Source organism: Hemiscyllium ocellatum, chromosome 3 (assembly GCF_020745735.1).
Source record: "Hemiscyllium ocellatum isolate sHemOce1 chromosome 3, sHemOce1.pat.X.cur, whole genome shotgun sequence".
Taxonomy (NCBI): Eukaryota; Metazoa; Chordata; class Chondrichthyes; order Orectolobiformes; family Hemiscylliidae; genus Hemiscyllium; species Hemiscyllium ocellatum.
In genome coordinates, this window is record NC_083403.1 from 87,142,001 (window position 1) to 87,164,387 (window position 22,387).

Consider the following 22,387-nt stretch of genomic DNA (forward strand, 5'->3'; position numbering starts at 1 on the left):
CTTCTCCCTTTTAATACTGCTGTTGTTTTGACTTTTTTTTTCCAAAGTTCCAAAAGAATGCAACAGCATCTCAAACAGTAATTGCTGCTCCTGGAATTCAAGGAAATCACCTCTCGCACCTAAAATATCTCAAAAAAGGAGCAGCTGCTACAGTCAGAAATTTTTCCCGTCCAGTATTGAGTACAAGAATTGGCAGGTAATGTTACAGTTGTGTAAGATTTTGGTTTGGCCACATTTGGAATAGTATGTACAGTTCTGGTCGCCACATTACCAAAAGGATGTGGATGCTTTGGAGAAGGTGCAGAGGATGTTACCTGGTGTGGAGGGTGCTAGCTATGAAGACAGGTTGAGTCAATTAGGATTATTTTCATTAAAAAGATGGAGATTGAGGTGGGACCTGATTGAAGTCTACACAATCATGAGAAATATAGACATGGTGGATAGCAAGAAGCTTTTTCCCAGAGTGGGGTCTCAATTACTCAGGGTCATGAGTTTAAAGTAAGAGGGGAAAAGTTTAAGGGAGAAATGTGTGGAAAGCTCTTTATGCAGAGGGTGGTGGGGGCCTGGAACGTATTGCCAGTGGAGGTGATAGAGGCAGGAACGATAGCATCATTTAGGATGTATCTAGACAGATCCGTGGAAGGGCAGGGAGCAGAGGGATACAGACCCTTAGAAAATAGGTGACAGGTTTAGATATAGGATATGGATCAGTGCAGGCTTGGAGGGCCAAAGGGCCTGTTCCTGAACTGTAATTTTCTTTGTTCTTTGTTCTTAGTTATAGATTGTGCTGGAGTACATCAGCTGCTGCTGCTGCTGATGCTTCTTGGATCCCCAGTGTTGAGTTGCTGTATCTGTTTGAATTCTATCCCATTTAGCACAGTGATGGTGCCAGACAACAAGATGAACATAATTCTCAAGGTGAAAGTGGGACTTTGTCTCCGAAAAGACTGTGCAATGGTCACTCTAACTCATACCGTCATGGACAGATGCAGATAAGGGCAGGTATGTTTTTCCCTCTTGTTATTCCCTCACCACCTGGCATAGACCCAGTTTAGCAGCTAAGTCCTTTAGGACCCAGTCAACTTGATCAGTGATACTGCTGCTGAACAGTGCTGGACATTGAAAGCCTCACCCAGAGTAAACTTTGTGCTCTAACCATCCTCTGGATGTTGTTCAACATGGTGGAGTACCAATTCAATAGCTGAGGGAAGATGGTACATGTTAATAAGCAAGAGGTTTCCTTGCCCATGTTTAACCAGGAACCATGAGACTTCATGCAGTCTGGAGTCAATGCTGAGGACTGCGGGGCAACTCCCTCCCAACTGTATACCACTGTGCCACTATTTCTATTGAGTCTGTCCAGCCAGTGAGACAGGACAGGCCCAGAGATGGTAATGGTGGTTTCTGGGACATTGTCATACTCACAGAATCATATCTTACAGACTATGTCAGGCTGCTGCTGAGTAGTCTTTTACACAGCCCTTCCAATTTTGGGACGAGCCCCCAGATGTCAGTAAGGAGGAGTTTGCAGGGTCCACAGTGCAGTTTGTGCCATTGTCTTTTCTCATGCTTGGGTTGATATGTGGTGAACCATCTGGTTTCATTTCTTTGAGATTTTGTAATGATTGGTGCAACTGAATGGCTTCCAAGAGTCAACCACATTGCTATTGGTCTGGAGACCAAGTGAGGATGACAGAGCTCCTTCCCTGAACTGGATGGGCTTTTCTGAAAATCAACAATGATTTCATGGTCATCAATCGATTCTTAATTCCAGATTTTTTTATTGAATTCAAATTCCACCATCTGCCATGTCAGGATTCAAACTTGGGTCCCCAGAACATTACCACAATTTCAGGATTAATAGTCTAACGATAATGTCACAAGGCCATCGCCTAGTGTGTCTGAATGTTGAACAGTTTGGGCTATGTGCATTTTTATATGAGATAATAATTTTTAAAATGGAGCAACAATTAGGCTTTTTATAATTTTGGAAAGTCTTCTGAATTTTGGAAGAGGCTCCACCACTGAATTATTTATTTTATGTTGACATCAAAAATAGTTGAATAAAATGAGAAGGGGATAACTTCAGGACTGGGTTTGTGGTTGCACTTGAGTACTCACTCAGTGTGAGAGAACAGCAATGCATTCAGATTGGTCATTGGCTACGTTTTAAGGCTCCAGACACAACAGAAAGTTGTTTAATGCAGAAACACTATCCATAGTGCAGAAACACTATCCATAGTACAGAAGCCAAAAGAAACATGCAGCAGACAGTCGGCCTGCCAGCCACACTGTTCCTAAAAGCATGAAATGTCTCCTTATCAGGGTGCAAAAGTTTGGCATCTTCCACAGCTCTGAATGTTGCTAATGACGCATTGGGATTACCAGTCACCAGGATATCAAAGACACAACATTCAAAATAGATGTCTTCCACCTGCAGTTTCTCTTTGCATTTGGCTTTGGCCTCTTCTTCATTGTCAATGGGGGAGTTCAAGGGAAGTCTTTCTGTGAAAGGACAGCCTGATACACAGAGCTGCTGATCCTGCTCCTCTGTATGTGAGCTTGCTACTTCTTCAGGCATGAGGATAGCAAAGCCCAGATGCTGCCCCACCTGGCGCACTAACAGAGTTGTACCAATGTAACTCGCCTGGATTTCCACATGGCCAGCATCAGACTTTTCTTTGATCACAAGACTGTTGGCCCCATTTCTATCACCACCATTTACAGATCCATCTACAAATGCAGCTGGAATATTGTCAATTTCAGCTTGATACACTTTCTGGTCAATGCATTCCTTGGAATTCTTGAAAATAGCAGTAACCTGAAAATCAGTGAGAGAAATCATAAATGTCTGATTATGACAATCTGCGTCACTTACATTTTATGAATTACTCAGATTCTCTCACCCTCTCACTCTGTCACACTTCACTCTGTCGCCCTCCACTTTTATTACTGGTCACTCATTTGTAGTCTATTCCTCACTCGCTATTGATTTTACAATCTCTCTACTCTTCCCATTGAGTACTTATTGCTTATGCTCTATTCTCTTTTCCCTCCCAGGCACTCAAAGTTTGTCACTCACTCAACATTCCTCATGCCTTTTCATTTCTCTAATTTTCTGCTTTTTACATTTTGACTTTACTCATAAATGTTCTGTTTCTCTTGCTCACACTCAGTTTCACACACTCCACTTGCCTTTCACTTGCTGTCAACTTACCTATTGATCATTCAATTTTCCTTCCAACTCACTTTGTTCTGATTTTGTCTTCCTTCATTTTCCATTCCTCATTCATTGTCTGCTCTTTGTCACTTCTTATATTTTAAATACTGTCTTAATTACTCATACTGCTCTTTACTCACTCACCCTTGAGGTGAACTTAAGGTAGGATTTAAGTGGTTAGCCTGACTTCAGTTGCTCCAGGCCTGAGTGATTTTAAATCTTGTTTTTAAAATCATGTCCCTCACTTTTTTTTTGTAAAATGTCCCCACTCAAAAGCTGCTGCTAGTTGCATATTCAATTTCCCAGGCTCCAAAAGCATAGGTGAGGTAGGAGGAGATTATAGCAGGCAAAGCACAAACACTAAAGTAAGCACAAAGAGCTGCAGTTACTGGAAGTCTGAAATAAAAACAGAGTGCTGAAGAAACACAGCAGGTCTGACAGCATCTGTTGAGAGTTAGTATTTCGAATCCAGTGACCCTTCATCGAGCATGACTGCTGACTTCTTCCCCAGCCAAGACTGTGAAAAAAGTGCCCTCATGCTATTGACATGAACACGTGATTAGCATATGTAATGCAGTGAAACTCACCAGTTTCCAGCTAGTTCCTTCTGTTTGCTCAGTAGGAAAGGCCAAAACTGAACCAGTATGATGAATGTGGAATGTTGATAAGTGAGTCTCAGAGTGGGTCTAACTGCCCACACATTTGGCTTCAGGCCTACATCCAGGAGAAAAATTTCCATTTCTCTTTTATTCTCTGTTCCTATTCATTCACTGCTGTCTGATTTTCTCCCATTTAACATGGTGACAAGAAAAGCAACAAACAGGAATCATTTGTGGGCGGCACGGTTGCACAGTGGTTAGCACTGCTGCCTCACAGCACCAGAGACCTGGGTTCAGTTCCCGCCTCAGGCAACTGTATGGAGTTTGCACATTCTCCTCGTGTCTGCGTGGGTTTCCTCCGGGTGCTCCGGTTTCCTCCCACAGTCCAAAAGTGTGCAGGTTAGGTGCTAAATTGCCTGTAGTGTTAGATGCAGGGGTAAATGTAGGGGAATGGGTCTGGGTGGGTGCGCTTCGGCAGGTTGGTGTGGACTTGTTGGGCCGAAGGGCCTGTTTCCACACTGTAAGTAATCTAATCTAATCTAATTATCATCAGACTCATTAATAACTGTCAATACTTTACTCCTGATGAACAGTTACATAATTGTCCTATGGACCATTATTGATTCATTTAAAGAATACGACCACCTCGCTGCCACAATTGCTCTGTGACCATTAACTCTTTTCAGTTAGTGCACCCTTCCGTTCCTGACAAATTAATAAAATTCCCTTAGTAATTGTCAACATCATTCATTTACTGAATATTACTGTGCTTCTTTGAGTGTCTATTCATAACACTACTTACTGTTTATTAATACAGTTCTGTTTGCAACATTGTCCCCATGCTGTTAGTAAAAATCAATCCAATTCTGTTAATGAATATTAAATATTTTCTGGTATTGAATGTTAACACAATCTTATTTTTACTATTCTTTCAATAAACATTAATGCAATTCCTTCAGTGAATTTTAACATTATTCTTTGGTTGATTGTAAGCACCATTCTTTGAGTAAATGTTTGCATGATTCTTCAGGTGATCGTAAACATGATGTTGTTACTTACCATGATCACTATTCTCTTTGTGATTGCAAATACTGTTCCCTAACTGAATATCAACCTTTCCCTTAGCGACCATTAACAGCAATATTATTGATTAATGTTTACATCATTTTGTTAATTCAGATAATTGAAGTCACCCAAATGTATGCTGCCATTCAAACTAATACGATGTGCCACTCAGCTTTCACTTCTATGCTCACTAGTTTACAATGGCTCACAATTAAGCAACACTTTGATTTTCATCCTTGGTATCCGTTGTGTTGATCCTTTCTGTTCTCTGTGATCTCCTGCAGCTCGACAAACTTCCACAATATCAGTTCTGAAAAATAGTAATACCAGGCTTGAAATATTAAATTCTAGCTCTCTTTCTACAGATGCTGCCAGACCTGTTGAGTTTCTCCAGCATTCTCTGTATTTGTTTTGGAGTTCCAGGTTCCATAGTTTTTCTCTTTTAACCCAAAATATCTTCACCATTCCAGTCCTGGCATTTGCACATCCAAAGTCTAAATACTCCATCATGTTCAGCCATGTTTACAGCCAACCAACCAAACCACAAGCTCTGAAATTCTCTCTCTAAACCCTTCTTCCTCCAGTAAGTTGTTCCTTAAGACCTACTCCTTGGTCAAGCTTTGATTAGTTTACTTCATCCTTCCTTGTGTGGCTCAGAGTCAAAGTTGATAATATCCCTGTTAAGATGACTTATCACATTAAAGGTTCCAAAGAAGGACAGTTTGTTGTTATTTAATGTCAATACCATTTCTGCTTGTGACTATTAACATAAGCCTTAGGCAATATTAAAGTGAAACTAGTTGAAGCTAATTAAATGTGGCAATCTTTCAGTGAATTCCAATATGTTAACAATGATGAGGTTGCACTACACAATTCAATCCATGGGACACTTGCATCAAAACTTCCATCATACAAACTGTTTCATTGGGATGGTTTGTACCTCAACTTAGCTGAGACCAGTTTCTCGTGAATTGAATATCAAGGGATACAAATAAGGCTTTAAGCTATAGCAAGGGTTAGGGAATGGAGGGGAATTTATAAAATCTTCAGTGAAAAGTTAATGATGCAGAACAGTGCAGCAATTTGTAAAGGTAAGATAAACACTATAGATGCTGGAAATCCAAAATGAGATCAAAATAAGATAAGCATCTGTGGAGACTAGTTAATATTTCAGGTCAACAGATTTGGAGAGAGAAATAGTTAACGTTTTGAGTCCAGCATAACTCTTCATCAGAAATGAAAGATGTCGGAACAATGACAAAGAAGGGCAAAGGGAAAAGATGGTGTTGAGGGCCAGTGCAAAGGACAAAAGGGTTGTTCATGCTGGTAAGAGAAAAAGAAAGAGATTTAAAACAGGAAATTAAAGTATGAAGAGGAGAAATAGATTCTCTCTCCTGAGATCAAAATAAACAAGACAAAAGATATTGGGATGGTGTAGGAGGAGGAATAAGGAAAATGGAGAACAGACATCATGCAGCAGCTTTGAAGCCGTGGGATTCAAGACTGAGACCTAGAAGTTGTAAACGACCTAAATGGAAAATGAGGTTCCTTCAATTTGTACTGAACTTCATTGGGATATTGCAGTAGACATAGGACAGAAATGTTAGCATAAGAGCAAGTTAGTTTATAAGTAGAGAAATGAGAATTTCTGAGCCTGTAGAAAAGTGAAGAGTCAAGAAGAAAACAGGAAAAAAGTTAGTGATAGGTTGGAGGTCAGGAAGATTAATTGAATAAAGATTTCATGACAAAGCAACTAGAAAGAGTGATTATGGATATAGTGAAAAGAAAACAATTATTGTGTTCAAATGAATTATTACATAAAAATATTTTAATGCAACATGAAGGGATGAAGAAAGAAACAAAGGCCAATCCAGTAAAACAAAAAGGATAAAGAACCCATAGAGCAAGATGGCTGCAGAAGCTGTGGTGTCAGTCCAGCAAGCTGTAGTGTGTTGAGGCAAAAGATAAGATGTCGTTCCTCATGCCTGCACTGATCTGAAGCACTGTAGCAGTCCAAGGATAGAAATGTCAACATCGAAACAATGTATGGAGAATTATATGTCAAGCAACTGGAAACTCAGGATCATGATTGTGAATTGAACAAATGTGTTCTACAAAGCAGGCACGCAGTCTGCATTTAGTCTCCCAGTAGAGAGGAGACCGTTATTGTGAACAGCAAATACAGGTACTAACTTGAAAGAAGTATGATAAAATTAATGTTTCACTTAGAAGACATATTTAGTAAAAGGGGGAGTAGACAGTAGAAGGAGAATGTGAATAACCAGGTGTTACATCTCCTCTATTTGCCTTCCACTCTTCTTCCAACCTCCTCCCCACTTTAGTGGCACAGAACCCCCTATTTTTATATTTTCCTTATTTATATAAATGACTTGTTTGTGAACGTAGGAGGCATGGTTAGTAAGATTGGAGGTGTAATGGTCAGTTAAAAAGTTTACCCCAGAGAATGATAGGATCTTGATCAGATGGACCAAGGGGCTGAGGAATGAGAGATAGAGTTTAATTTAGATAAATGTGAGGTGTTGAATTGTAGAAAGGCAAATCAGGATAGGGCTTGTACACTTAATGGTAAGGTCCTGGGGAGTGTTGTGAGCAGAGACCTTGGAGTGCAGGTTCATGGTTCCCTGGAAGTGGAGTCGCAGGTAGACAAGATTGTGAAGAAGACATTTGATGTGCTTGCCTTTATTGGTCAATTTACTGAATATGGAAGTTGGGAGGTCATGTTCAGCTATATAGGACATTGATTAGGTCACTTTTGAAATAGTGTGCAATTCTGTTTTCCCTGCTATAGGATCACCACTAATCCAGAATCTGGTTTCCAGCATCTGCAGTCATTGTTTTTACCAAACACAAATGAATCCAGCCCCAAGATGGATTTTACACTTTTGGCCACACAACTCCTAGATTCTTGCAGACAGTGTGGAGACAAAAGGTTTACTGTGACAATTACCAGCATCCAACATTAGTCCACACTATTAACACACTTCTCACCATCGAAAAATCAATTCAACCGATCAAGCACTGAAAGAGAACAGTGACAAGACAATGCCCCAGAAATCTGGTGCAGAGATTTGTAGGCCATGCAACAAATATAACTAAGGCCCCTATCTCACATTGAGAGGTATCTAAACATTGAGTGGTATCCAAACACGTGACAGACACAATGAAGGAAAAAAACCATTGTAACTGATGACGCTAACCAGGACAAAGACCAACAAAAATTTGAAGCAATGATTAACCTGACCAATGCTTCAAGTCTTCAGACTCACATTGAGGTGAAGACTGCACCTGACAAACCAGCAAAAGTAAAGAAAATCAAATATTTACCCAATAAATTAATACACACTTAACTGCATCTGCAGACTGAACCCAGACTGAATGGTTGTGCAGCTCGAAATCCTCTAACATGCTTGGGGTATGACAAGCCACATCACCTGCATCAGGCGAATTTCAAAACTGTGTTCAAAGTGGTGAACATAATCCTGAGATCCCAGAGTTCCAACTTAGTTAGTAGAAGGAGGTAGGTGGTATCAGTGTTTTGTGATTCAAATATAGTAACTCTAATTAATCATCTATTTTAAATAATAGTGCATCCCGTACAATACATTATAGTTATTTTACCCTTTTCTAGCATTGTTGAGTTACCTTTAGTTGTATTATGTTACTTTTTCTGTACATAAATAAACGCAGAAATTCTTTTGCCCTCAAAGATTGTCTGCTGTCTTTTCATTCCATCCTGATTAATAGTCCAGTGTTCAGAACCAGGGGTTGGGAGCAATTTGAAGTGCTTAGAAGTCAGGATTATAACTGAGGGAGAACCATACCCCTACAAGGTGTATCCCAGAACTTTGTGGGAAGATGGGAAGTGATTGATGGGCCCCTTGCTGAGATATCTATCTTCAATAGCCATAGGTGAGGTGCTGGAAGACTGGAGAGTGAAGGGTGCCATAATTTGAGAAAGATGGTAAGAATAACCAAGGAATTATAGACCACTAAGCCTGAAGTTAGTGGTGAGTAAGTTGTTTGAAGGGATTCTGAGGTACAGGAGGTACATGTATTTGGAAAGGCGAGGGCTGATTAGGGATAGTCAACATGTGTTTGTGCATGGGAAATTGTGTCTCACTAGTTTGATTGAGTTTTTTTGAATAAGTGACAAAGAAAATTGGTGAAGGCAGAGTGGTGAACGTTGTCTATATGGACTTCAGCAAGGCATTTGACATGGTTCCACATGTAGACTGGTTGGCAAGGTTAGTTTACATGGTATCCAGGGAGACCTAGCCATTTGAACATAAAATTGGCTTGAGGCAGGGAATTGTTGGTGGGGAGTTGTTTTTCAGACTGGAGGCCTGTGACCAGCAGTGTGTTGAGAGGATCAGTGCTATGTCTACTGCTTTTTGTCATTTATAGAAATTACTTGGATTTGAATATAGGAGAATTGGTTAGTAAGTTTGCAGATGACACTAAAATTTTTGGTATAATGACAGTGAAGAAAGTTATCTCAGAGTACAATGGGACCTTGATCATTTGGGTCAATGGGTCAAGAAGTGGTAGGTAGAGTTTAATTTAGGTAAATGTGAGCGGTGCATTTTGGTAAGGTAAATTAGGGCAGGACTTGTACAATTTATGGTGTGCTCCAGAGATGGGCACCAAACAGACCTTGGAATGCAGGTTCATAGTTCCTTGAAAGTTAGGTCACAGGTAGATGGGGTAGTAAAGAAAACATTTGGTACACTTGCCTTTATTGGTCAGTGCATTGAGTATAGGAGTTGGGATGTCACGTTGCAGCTGGAGAGGACATTAGTTAGGCCATTTTTGGAATACTGCATTCAATTATGATCTCCTTGCTATAGGAAAGGTGTTAAAATTGAAAGGCCGCAGAAAAGATTTACAAAATGTTGTTGGAGTTGAATGGTTTAAGTCACAGGGAGAGGGTGGGTAGTCTGGTGCTATTTACCCTAGAGCATTGAGTGATGACCTTGCCGAGGTTTATAAAATGGATAAGATGAATTGCCAAAGTCTTTTTTTCAAGGTATCAGAGTCCAAAACTAGAGGGCATAGGGCTAAGATGAGAGGGGAAAGATTTAAAAGGGACCTAAGGGAGAGATTTTTCACATCGAGGGTGGTGCATGTGAAGAATGAGTTGCCAGAGGAAGTGGTTCAGGCAGGTACAATTACAACACTTAAGAGGCATCTGGATTGGTATATGAATAGGAAGCATTCAGAGGGATACAGGCCAAATGCTGGCAAATGGGATTACATTAATTTAGGATATCTGGTCTGCATGGACAAGTTAGATTGAAGGGTCTGTTTCCATGCTGAACCGCTCTATGACTCTCTTACTCAATAACAATGGAATTGATCTTTGAGGCATCCAATAGGCAATGTGGAGTTGATTCTCAACTGCTGTTTGTCTCATGAATGAGTTTTTAAAAATCTAATTGAATTGTGCAGTAGGAGAGGAGTGTTTACTGCTATTGGGATTTTGCAACATTCATATTGTTAATGTCATATTTGAAACCAGCCTGTACACCACTTCAGACAGTGCCGGAAAGGAACTGCACTTCTCACTGTGCTGTTCTACCATTATTGCTGAGTAAATGGCCCAGAAAGGGAACTTGGTACCCCTCTTCTCTGATAGGGACCTGGAGATGCTGTGAACAAAGTGTTGGTGAGGAGGGCCTTTTTTCCTACTGACTGGCAACGGAGGTATGGCAACAATCTTAGCCAGTCTGTTCTGAGATTGTGACCCAGGTCAGTGTGTCCCGAAAGAAAAGTAACATAGAACAGTGCAGGAAAAGGTTGATGCTCTCTGCACTCTGCAATGCTTAGTGCCATCATTTTCTCACTGCTACCTCATGTTCACAGGTCTAACACTGACCCTAACTCTGCCACAGCACACATATCTCACCAAGGCTCGTGCCAGATGAGAGTTTATTATGCAAAGTAGGAGCTCATGGTATAGGCATCAGAGACAGGAACAGAAATCAGAGGACTCGGTTTTATTTCCAGCCAAGGCTTCCAGTCTTGCCCTTGCTCCCCCCCTCTCCCCAACCAAATGTTTGTGCCCTAATGAACATACAACTCACAGGCCCTAGTCCTGGGAAATGTAGGAGCATAGACAGACGATTGACTAGATGGTAAAAGAATAGAGATAATGCTTAAATTGATATTTTCCAGAGTGGTAGAAGGGTGTATGGCTAGGGTCTGTGCTGGGGTTCAGCACTTACAATTAACATCAGTGGCTTAGATAAGGGGAGTGAAAGCACAGTAACTAAATCAACATGATGCAAAGATAAATAGGAAAGTATGTTAAGAAGAAAATATAAAGAAGTTCCAGGCAGATATAGGTGGGTTCAGTGAAGGGGAAAAATCAGGCTGGTGGAGCACAATATGGAAAAATGTGAAAATGTTCATTTTTGCAGGAAGAATAAAAAACAAAATGTTACTTCAATGGAGAACAGCTGTAGAATTCCAAAGTGTGAAAAGATTTAGAAGTTCCAGTTCATGAGTCAGAAAACATTGGCTTTTGATGTCAAAAAAGCAAATGGAATACTATTCTCATTTGAGGGGAATTGAAGATTAAAGTAATGATGTTATGCTTCAGTTATACATGTGTTAATAACATCACAAATTAATGGAATATTATGTACACTCTTAGGTCTCCTTACTTTTAAGGTTCAGGCAATGTTTACTAGACGGATGCCCAGAATCAACAGGTTGTCAAATGAAGAAAGCTTTTTCACACCAGAATTTAAAAGAATGAGGGGTGGTTTGATTTAAATATATAAAGTCCTGAATGGTCTTGATAAGATGGATATGGAAATAATCATTCCTCCCATGGGAGAACCCAGGACAAGAGACAAATGTTTAGATTACTTACAGTGTGGAAACAGGCCCTTCGGCCCAACAAGTCCACACCGACCCGCCGAAGCGCAACCCACCCATACCCCTACATATACACCTTACCTAACACTACGGGCAATTTAGCACAGCCAATTCACCTGGCCCGCACATCTTTGGACTGTGGGAGGAAACCGGAGCACCCGGAGGAAACCCACGCAAACACGGGGAGAACGTGCAAACTCCACACAGTCAGTCACCTGAGACAGGAATTGAACCCAGGTCCCCGGCACTGTGAGACAGCAGTGCTAACCACTGTGCCACCATGCCGCCCTATTAAAAAAATAGAGATCATCTTTACCAGACAGAGCTGTGAGTTGATTTTTTCTTAATGGATTATATAATTTTGGAACCATTTGCCTCAGAAAGTGGTAGAGGCAGTTTCTTTAAAATATTTTAAGGCAGATGTATTCTCACTAGACATAGAAATCAGAACTACATAAGACCATAAAACATAGGAGCAGAAATTAAGCCATTCAGCACATCAAATCTGCTCTGCTATTCAATAATGGCTGATAAGATTTTAAACCCCATTTTCCCACTTTCTCCCTGTAACCTTTCATATCCCTTGGCATTCAAGAACTTATCTATCTCTGTTTTAAATATACTCAATGACCTGGCCTCCACAGCCTTCTGTGGCAATGAATTCCACAGATTCACTACTTTCTGGCTGAAGAGGTTTCTCTTTATCTCCATTCTAAAAGGTCTTCCCTTTAATCTAAGACTGCGCCCTCAAGTCCTCATCTCTCCTGCCCAATGGAAACACCTTTCTAACATCCACTCTGTTCAGGCCATTCAGTGTTCTGTAAGTTTCAATCAGATCCCTTCTCATCCTTCTAAACTCCATTGAGTATAGTCCCAGAGTCCTCAAACATTCCTCGTATGTTAAGACTTTCATTGCTGGGATCATTCTCTGGAACCTCTGGACACACTCCAGGACCAATACATCTTCCTAAGAAATAGGATTTAAAATTGCTCACAATACAAGTTATCAGGGTTAGATAAGAATTTGGAATTCAAAATGTAAACAAACCCACCACAATTCTATTGAATGGTGGAGCACTCTCAAATAGCTGAACAGAAATTTAGAAATGTACAAACTCGTAGCATAATCGGGCCATTTGAAAATTGCTCAGAATTGACACACTACTCCAGTTGAAGCTAAACCAGCATTTTATAAAGAGCACCATAAATTCCTCATTTTTGAACTCTTATGCCTCTGGTTTAAAAGCATAAGATCTTGCATGCCCTTTAAAACCATTTTCTCAAATAACCCTGCCCTGGCATCTTCAACAACTTTTGCATATAAAGCTCCCCACGTCCTGTGATGGAACATCCTATGAAGTTATATTCTTCATTTTATTTTTTTTAATTCATTCACAAGTCATGGACATCACCAGCCAGGCCAGCATTTATTGCTCATTCCAAATTGTTGTGAGTCTGCAGCCACACGTAGGCCAGACCACATGAGGATGGCAGTTTTCTTGCATCAAGGACATTAGTGCACCAGATGGGTTTTTCCAACAATCGATAATGGATTCTTTGTCACCAATAGATTCTCAATTTTAATTTTTTGCTAGATTCAAATTCCACCATCTACTGTGGTGTGATTCAAACCTGGGTTCCCAGAACATTTCTTGGGTCTCTGTCCAGCGAATTGCCTTCTCTTTTTTATGATAGTCACTATATTCTCCTCCTTTAGAGGACAAATATAAAATACTCATTTAATAATTCAGTCGTGTGTCTTTTCTCCATTTGTGAATCTTGTTTAGGTCCTAAGTCAAACCCAGTCTTCCTTTCATCATCTTTTTATCATATATTTGTTTGCTTGTAGAAGACATTGATTATTTGTTCTGAAAAAGGGTGACTGGACATGAAATGTTAACTCCACAGATACTTTGTCTCCACTGTTTTTCCAGCAATTTCTGTTTTTGTTTCCTTTTCTTTTATTAGCTACCAGTCTGTTCTCACATCCTCCCTTTGCTGGTTTATTAGTTATTCATTTCCCTTTCATATTCAAGCTTACCAGTGACACAAAGCTTGGTGGCAAAGGAGGCTGTGAGAAGGACAAGTGAGAAGATTGCAAAAGGGCTAGATATATGTTAATAAAAGCAAAATATTGAGGACAATGGAGATCTGAAATAAAAACAAATTGCTGGAGAAACTTTTTTGAAATGAAGCAGATTCATTGGCCTTGAGATGTTAGCTCTGTGTTTCTCTCTAGATGTTCTCTTTGAAATGAAGCAGATTCATTGGACTCAAAACATTAGCTCTGTTTCTCTCTACACAGATGTTGTCAGACCTGCTGAGTTTCTCCAGCACTTTCAGTTTTATAACAAATATGGGTTAAATAATTAGGTAATAACGTGGCAAAAAGAATATAATGTAGATAAATATGAGATTAGTCACTTTGGTACTATTTTAAATACTGCTGTTCAGAGGGATTTGATTATCCTTCTACACAAAATTGAGGAAGTTAACAGGTGTAGCAAGCAGTTGGGAAAACACATGATATTACAAGTACTTTAGGTTTTGGCGAGATCATACCCAGACTATTGTGGACAGTTTTGGTCTCAGTAGGTAAAGAATGATACGCTTGACTTAGACACAGTGCAACATAAGCTAATAATCAGAGGACTGTCCTGTGAAGAGATACTAAGTAGAACAGGACCATATTCTGTAGAATAGAAGAATGCGAGGGCAAACATATAAAATTATATTCCCCCATTTGAAGAGACTAGAATTAGATCTATTGACTCAAGATATATGGGTTAGCCATTTATTACTTAAATGAGGAAAAATTCCTTCTCTCAAAAGGCTATAAAATCTTTTGAATTCGCCATCTCATGGAATGTAAATGAAATGTAGAAGAATAGAAAACAAGAGCAGGAGTAGGTTGTTTTGGCCCATTGAGCCTGCTCCACCATTCAATATGATCATGGCTACTCATCTAATCATTACTTTTACATCCCTAAACTTTGATTCCTTTCACCTTAAGAACTGTATCTAACTCCAACTTGAAAATAATCATTGTTTTCATAGAATCTGTACAGTGTAGAAACAGGCCCTTCGGCCCAACAAATCCACACCGACTCTCTGAAAAGTAACCCCCACCGGACCCATTCCCTACATTTTACTCCTGAGCAAGATGGGCAATTTAGCATGGCCAATTTAACTAACCTGCACATCTTTGGATTGTGGGAAGAAACCAGAACACCTGAAGGAAACACACGCAGGCAGTGGGGGAGTGTGCAAACTTCGCACAGACAGTCACCTGAGGCTGGAAGTGAACCCAAGTCCCTCATGCTGTGAGGCAGCAGTGCTAACCATAAAGCCACCATGCCACCCCAACCACTTTCTGTAGCAGAGAATTCCACAGGCTCACCACCGTTTGGGTGAAGAAATTTTTCCTCATCTCAGTCCTAAATGGTCTATCCTGTCTTCATCTCAGCCCTAAATGGCAATATTGTACACTCTTCACTGTAATCCTGTACTTTAATGTGACAATAAAATCTAAATCTAAATCTGTATTCTTAGACTTTAACTCCTTATTCTGGACTCCCAGGTCATTGGGAATATCCCTCCTGCATTTACCTTATCTAGTCCTGTCAGAAATATATTGGTTTGTATGCGGTCCCTCTCATTCTTAACTTGAGTAAAAATAGTCCTAATCGATCCGTCATGATGTTTGATCATTTAGTATCAAAGGCTTTTAGGTTTTTAGGAAAGTAGGAATATGGGGAGTTAAATAAAAAAGTGGAGTTGTGGTCAAAGATTAACATATAGCTTAATCCTGCTTATATTTCTTTTGCCCTTATGTTTAAAATACCCCGTAATCATCACCTTTCTGATTGTTGATATATTCTGATGTGCTGAGATAGGCACATTAGTCATTTGCACAGAGAGGTAATTATTGTCGATCACTGGCCATGCACCCTGAACTCGGCATGTGTGAAAATCATTGTAAAACGTCCTGATGTGGAGATTCCCAAAGACATCACAGTGCAGATAAGTTGGTTTCTGGTGTTGTTTAAAGTAAAAGCTCTTTTCATATTTGCAGGTGTCTGGCAGGTGTAAATTCTCCTGATTTTCTGCTGGGACACGGGGACGAGGTAGTGAAACTGCCCCTTCCTTGGAGCAATTATGCTGAATCATTAAGTCCTCAATTCCTTGCACAGCAGAATGGTATACCAGGTCACCACGGCAGAACCAAGCACTTCGTTGGGTACAGAGTGAGTAAGATCGTAAGGCAATACAATAATCCTCATTCAAAGAATCGTCAAGGTGATTTGTGGCAAAAAGATATTCAGAGTTGCATCGAAGAATTCTGCATTGCGACAACACTGTAAATGATAATAATGGGTTAAAATCCTTCATAACAATACAGCAACGTTCAATTGGGTATGTTAACAAATAATACCATCACAAATACATCGTTACTATTGGTAGAAATCAAAGTTCAGATCATTGGTATACCATGATTAAGGCCAAAAATAACAATGAACTGAAGATAAAATAATAAATAACACCACAAGAACACTATTACTGATAATGAACTCCACATGTACAAAGTCACTAAGGATAAAATCAGTAATAACATCACAGGTACACTGGAACTGAGGGTAAAGTCGTTAATACCATCACAAGTACATTGAGATGAGGACAGAATCATTGCTAAATCCACAGGCATAATGAGACTTTGGGTAAATTCACAAATACACCACAGATACACAGGAACTGAGGATAAAATCTCTAACAAAATCAGAGGTCATTGAGTCATAGAAATATACAGCATGGACACAGACCCTTCAGTCCAACTCATCCATGCCAACCAGATATCCCAACCCAATCTACTCCGACCTGCCAGCACCTCGCCCATATCCCTTCAAACCCTTCCTATTCATCTACCCATCCAAATGCCTTTTAAATGTTGCAATTGTAGTAGCCTTCACCACTTCCTCTGGCAGCTCTTCTATACACATACGACCCTCTGAGTGAAAAGGTTGCCCCTTAGGTCCCTTTTACGTCTTTTCCCTCTCACCCTAAACCTGTGCCTTCTAGTTCTAGACTCTCCCAAGCCAGGGAAAAGACTTTGCCTATTTATCCTACCCAAACCCCTCATGATTTTACAAACCTCTATAAACGTCACCCCCTCAGCCTCAGATGCTCCAGGGAAAACAGCCCTAGTCTATTCAACCTCTCCCTATAGCTCAAATCCTCCAAGCCTGGCAACATCCTTGTAAATATTTTCTGAACCCTTTCAAGTTTCACAACATCTTTCCAATAGGAAGGAGATCGGAATTGCATGCAATATTCCAACAGCGGCCTAACCAATGTTCTATACAGCCGCAACATGACCTCCCAACTCCTGTACTTAATACTCTGACCAATAAAGGAAAGCATGCCTAATGCCTTCTTCACTATCCTATCTATCTGCGACTCGACTTTCAAAGAATAATGAACCTGCACTCCAAGGTCTTTTTGTTCAGCAACACACCCGAGGACCTTACCATTAATTGTATAAATCCTGCCCTGATTTGCCTTTCTAAAATGCAGCACGTCACATTTATCTAAATTAAACTCCATCAGCTACAACACCATTGGCCTATCTGATCAAGATCCCATTGTAATCTCAGGTAACCTTCTTTGCTATCCACCACGCCACCAATTTTGGTGTCATCTGCAAACTTACTAACTATACCTTTTTTGCTCACATCCAAATCATTTATAGAAATGACAAAAAGTAGTGGACCCAGCACCGATTCATGTGGCACTCCACTGGTTACAGGCCTCCAGCCTGAAAAACAACCCTCTATCATCACCCTCTGTTTTCTACCTTTAAGCCAGTTCTGTATCCAGTGGGAATGAGGATAAAATCATTATTAAAAACACAGGTACATTGGAACTGAAGTTAAATCATTAATAACACCGCAGGTACAAAGTTAAAAATCACAACACCAGGTTATAGTCCAACAGGTTTAATTGGAAGCACGTTAGCTTTCAGAGCATCGTTCCTTCATCAGATGATAGTGGAGAGCTCAATCCTAACACACAGAATTTATAACAAAAATTTACAGTGTGATGTAACTGAAATTATACATTGAAAATTTGATGGTATTCAAACAGATGAAAGACAACGATAGTTTCACTTCTTTCATGTGTAAATCATAAAAACCTTTTATTAAAAAGTTGCATTCTCAGGTTAGCTGTTAACAATGGTGATAGCTAGACAATATGTTGAAGGTGTTAGCCCCCCTGTGTTCTCTATCTATGCCATGATGTTTAGATTGATTCTAATCTAAAAAGTGAGATATTGGAGTTTTACATAAATTCATGCAGTTTTTGAGCAAAGTACAACGTAACCCTGCAAGTACAAATTCACCCCACAAAATATATGTGGGTCTTTGTCTGTCTGTGTGTGTGTCTCTGTCTGGGCTGGGAGTTGTGAGTGTGAGAAAGCATATGTGTGTGTGTAGTGAGTGTAGAGTGTCTTAAGTCTGTGAGGGGCTGCATGTGAGAGTGTGGTTGTGGGTGTCTGTGTGCGCGTCCGTGTATACGTGTGTGCGTGTGTATATCTCATGCAATGGTGGTCACCTGTAGTGTGACATGAACCCAAGGTCCCGGTTGAGGCCCTCCCTATGGGTATCGAACTTAGCTATCAGCCTTTGCTTGGCCACTTTTTGCTGCTACCTGGCCCGAAGTTCGCCTTGAAGGGTGGTCACCCGAAGGTCCGAGGTCGACTGTCCTGGACCACTGAAGTGTTCCCCACCTGGGAGGGAACATTCCTGTCTGTTGATTGTTGTGCGGTACCCATCCATCCGTTGTCGTAGCCTTTGCTCTTTTCCCCAATGTACCATGCCTCCGGGCATCCTTGCCTGCAACGTATAAGATAGACGGCGTTGGCTGAGTCACATAAGTACCTGCCATGTACAAAGTAGGAGGTGTCCCCACGCATAATGGTGGTATCTATGTCCACACTCTGACACATCTTGCAGCGCCTACCATGACAGGGTTGTATGGAGTTGTCCTGACAGCCAGGCAGCTTGCTACAAACAATGATCTGTTTAAGGTTTGGCGGTTGTTTAAAGGCAAGTAGTGGAGGTGTGGGGAAGGTCTTGGTGAGGTGCTCATCCTCATTGATAATGTATTGCAGGTCACGAAGAACATGGCATAGTATTTCAGCTCCTGGGAAATACTGAACAACGAAGGGTACCCTGTCAGTTGCAGCATGTGTCTGTCTCCTGAGGAGGTCATTACAGTTCCTTGCTGTGGCATATCAGAACTGGTGGTCGGTCAGTTGGGCATCGTACCCTGCTCTTGTGAGGGCATCCCTGAGTACTTTCAGGTGTCTGTCACGTTCCTCCTCATCTGGGCTTGTCCATAGGGGATGGCCATTTTAATGTGTTTTGGGTGGATGCTGGAGGAGTGTAGCATTGTGAGGTTGTCTGTGGGTTTGCTGAGGTGTCCATCCTTGATGGAGATGCATGTGTCCAAGAATGAGACAGATAGTCGAGAGTAGTCCATGGTGAGTTTGATGGTGGGATGAAACTTGTTGATGTCATTGTGTAGTTTTATCAGTGACTCCTCACCATGGGTCCAGAGGAAGAAAATGTCGTCAATGTACCTGGTGTATAATATGTGTTGGAGATCCTGCATAGAGAAGAAGTCTTGTTCGAACCTGTGCATAAAAATGTTGGCATATTGGGATGCAAATTTGGTCCCCATGGCTGTTCACTATGTCTGGATGAAGAACTGATTGTCAAAGATGAAGACATTGTGATCAAGAATAAAGCGGATGAGTTGTAGGATGGTGTTTGGAGATTGGCATTTGTTGGTATTGAGTACTTTGTGATTTACACATGAAAGAAGTGAAACTATCATGGTATTCAAACAGATGAAAGACTTAACAGACAATCAATTTTTCAATGTAAATCTTTGCTATAAATTGTGTGTGTTAGGATTGAGCCCTCCATGGGGGGGGGGGATGACTTACCAGGGGAAAGCAGTGGGGCACCTGCTGCTCCAGAAGGGAAGGGGGAAGAGGAACAGAGCAGTAGTCATTGGAGACTTGATAGTTTGGGGGACAGATAGGAGGTTCTGGGGGGACGAGAAAGACTCACGGTTGGTGTGTTGCCTCCCAGGTGCCAGGGTCCGTGATGTCTCTGATCGTGTTTTTGGGATCCTTCGGGGGGAGGGAGAACAGCCCCAAGTCATGGTCCACATTGGCAACAATGACATAGGTTGGAAGAGAGACAGGGACTTGAGACAGAAATTCAGGGAGCTAGGATGGAAGCTTAGAGCTAGGACAAACAGAGTTGTTTTCTCTGGTTTGCTGCCCATGCCACGTGCTAGTGAGGTGAGGAATAGGGAGAGAAAGGAGTTGAACACGTGGCTACAGGGATGGTGCAGGAGGGAGAGTTTTAGGTTTCTGGATAATTGGAGCTCTTTCTGGGGTAGGTAGTTCCTTGACAAGCAGGATGGTCTTCATCTAAACCAAAGGGGTACCAATATCCTGGGTGAGAAATTCACTAAAACTATTAAGATGGATTTAAACTAATAAAGCAGGGGGGTGGGAACCAAAATTGTAGGACTGGTACAGAAGAGGATGACAGTAGGGAGTTCCCAAATCAAGTATCTGACACTGGCAAGCGAGAACCTGGTTTGAAGTGTGTGTACTTCAACACAAGGAGCATCTGAAATAAAGTGGGTGAACTGGCAGCGTAGGTTGGTACCTAGGACTTCGATGTTGTGACCATTGCGGAGACATGGATAGAGCAGGGACAGGAATGGCTGTTGCAGGTTCTGGGATTCAGATGTTTCAGTAAGAACAGAGAAGATGGTAAAAGAGGGGGAGGTGTGGCATTGTTGATCAGGGACAATATTACAGTTGTAGAAAGGATGTCTGTGGACTCGTTAACTAACGTAGTATTGGCTGAGGTTAGAAAAAAGAAAGGAGAAGTCACCATGCTGGGAGTTTGCTATAGGCCTCCGAATAGTCCCAGAGATGTAGAGGAAAGGATAGCAAAGTTGATTTTCGATAGGAGTGAGAGAGGCAGGGTAGTTGTCATGGGCGACTTCAACTATCCAAATATTGACTGGGATCACTACAGTACGAGTACTATAGATGGGTCAGTTTTTGTCTAGTGTGTGCAGGAGGACTTCCTGACGCAGTATGTAGACAGGCCTACAAGGGGTGAAGCCACTTTAGATTTATTACTGGGTAACGAGCTTGGCCAAGTGTTGGATTTGGAAGTAGGTGAGCACTTTGGAGACAGCAATCACAATTCTGTCAGGTTTACTTTAGTTATGGAAAGGGATAGGTGTACTCCACTGAGCAAGAGTTATAGCTGGGGGAAGGGAAATTATGATGCAATTAGGAAAGATTTAGGAATTGTAGAATGGGGAAGGAAACTGCAGGGGATGAGCACATTAAAAATGTGGAGCTTATTCAAGGAAAAGCTCCTGTGTGTCCTAGATACGTATGTACCTGTCAGGCAGGTAGGAACATATAGAATGCGTGAGCTGTGGTTTACTAAGGAAGTGGAATCCCTGGTCAAGAAGAAGAAGGTAGCTTATGTTAGGACAAAATGTGAAAACTCAGTTAGGGTGCGTGAGGGTTACAAGGAAGTCAGGAAAGACGTAAAAAGAGAGCTCAGAAGAGCCAGGCGGGGACATGAGAAGTTGTTGGCGGATAGGATCAGAGTTAATCCTAAGGCTTTCCTTAGGTATGTCAGGAATAAAAGAATGACGAGAGTTCAATTAGGGCCAATCAAGGATAACAGTGGGAAGTTGTATGTGGAGTCAGAGGAGATAGGGGAAGCACTAAATAAATGTTTTTCGACAGTGTTCACTATAGAAAATGAAAATGTTGGTGAGGAAGATAGAGATACTTGCATCTTGACTAGAAGAGATTGAGATTCACAAGGAAGAGGTATTAGAAATACTGCAGATTGTGAAAATAGACAAGTCCCCTGGGCCAGATGGGATCTATCCTAGGATCCTCTGGGAAGCAAGGGAAGAGATTGCCGAGCCTTTGGCATTGATCTTCAAATCATCATTGTCTACAGGAATAGTGCCTGAGGACTGGAGGATAGAGAATGTGGTTCCCTTGTTCAAAAAGGGTAGTAGGGACAACCCTGGTAATTACAGACCAGTGAGTCTCACTTCAGTTGTTCGTAAAGTGTTGGAAAAAGTTATAAGAAATAGGATTTATAACCATCTAGAAAAGAATAATCTGATCAGGGACAGTCAGCACGGTTTTGTGAAGGGTAGGTCGTGCCTAACAAATCTTATTGAGTTTTTTGACAAAGTGACCAAACAGATAAATGAGAGTAAACCAATTGATGTGGTGTATATGGATTTCAGCAAGGCGTTCGATAAGGTTCCCCACAGTAGGCTATTACACAAAATGTGGAGGAATGGGACTGTGGGAAACATAGCAGTTTGGATCAGTAATTGGCTTGCTGAAAGAAAACAGAGGGTTGTAGTTGATGGAACATGGTCATCTTGGTGTCCACTTACTAGCAGCGTTGGTGGTGTTGGATCCACTGCTGTTCATCATTTTTATAAATGACCTGGATGAGGG

The 22,387-nt window shown here is 41.1% G+C and overlaps 1 protein-coding gene across 1 annotated transcript; it reads right to left on the reverse strand.

Annotated features, from left to right (window-relative positions):
- Positions 1-2,212: 2,212 nt before the first annotated feature.
- Positions 2,213-16,179, reverse strand: LOC132835717 (repulsive guidance molecule A-like). Its single transcript, XM_060854844.1, has 2 exons — positions 15,646-16,179; positions 2,213-2,821 (listed from the first exon to the last, which is right to left on the reverse strand). Exons 1-2 carry the CDS (start codon positions 16,177-16,179, stop codon positions 2,213-2,215), a joined length of 1,143 nt encoding a protein of 380 aa, XP_060710827.1.
- Between the last annotated feature and the right edge of the window lie 6,208 nt (positions 16,180-22,387).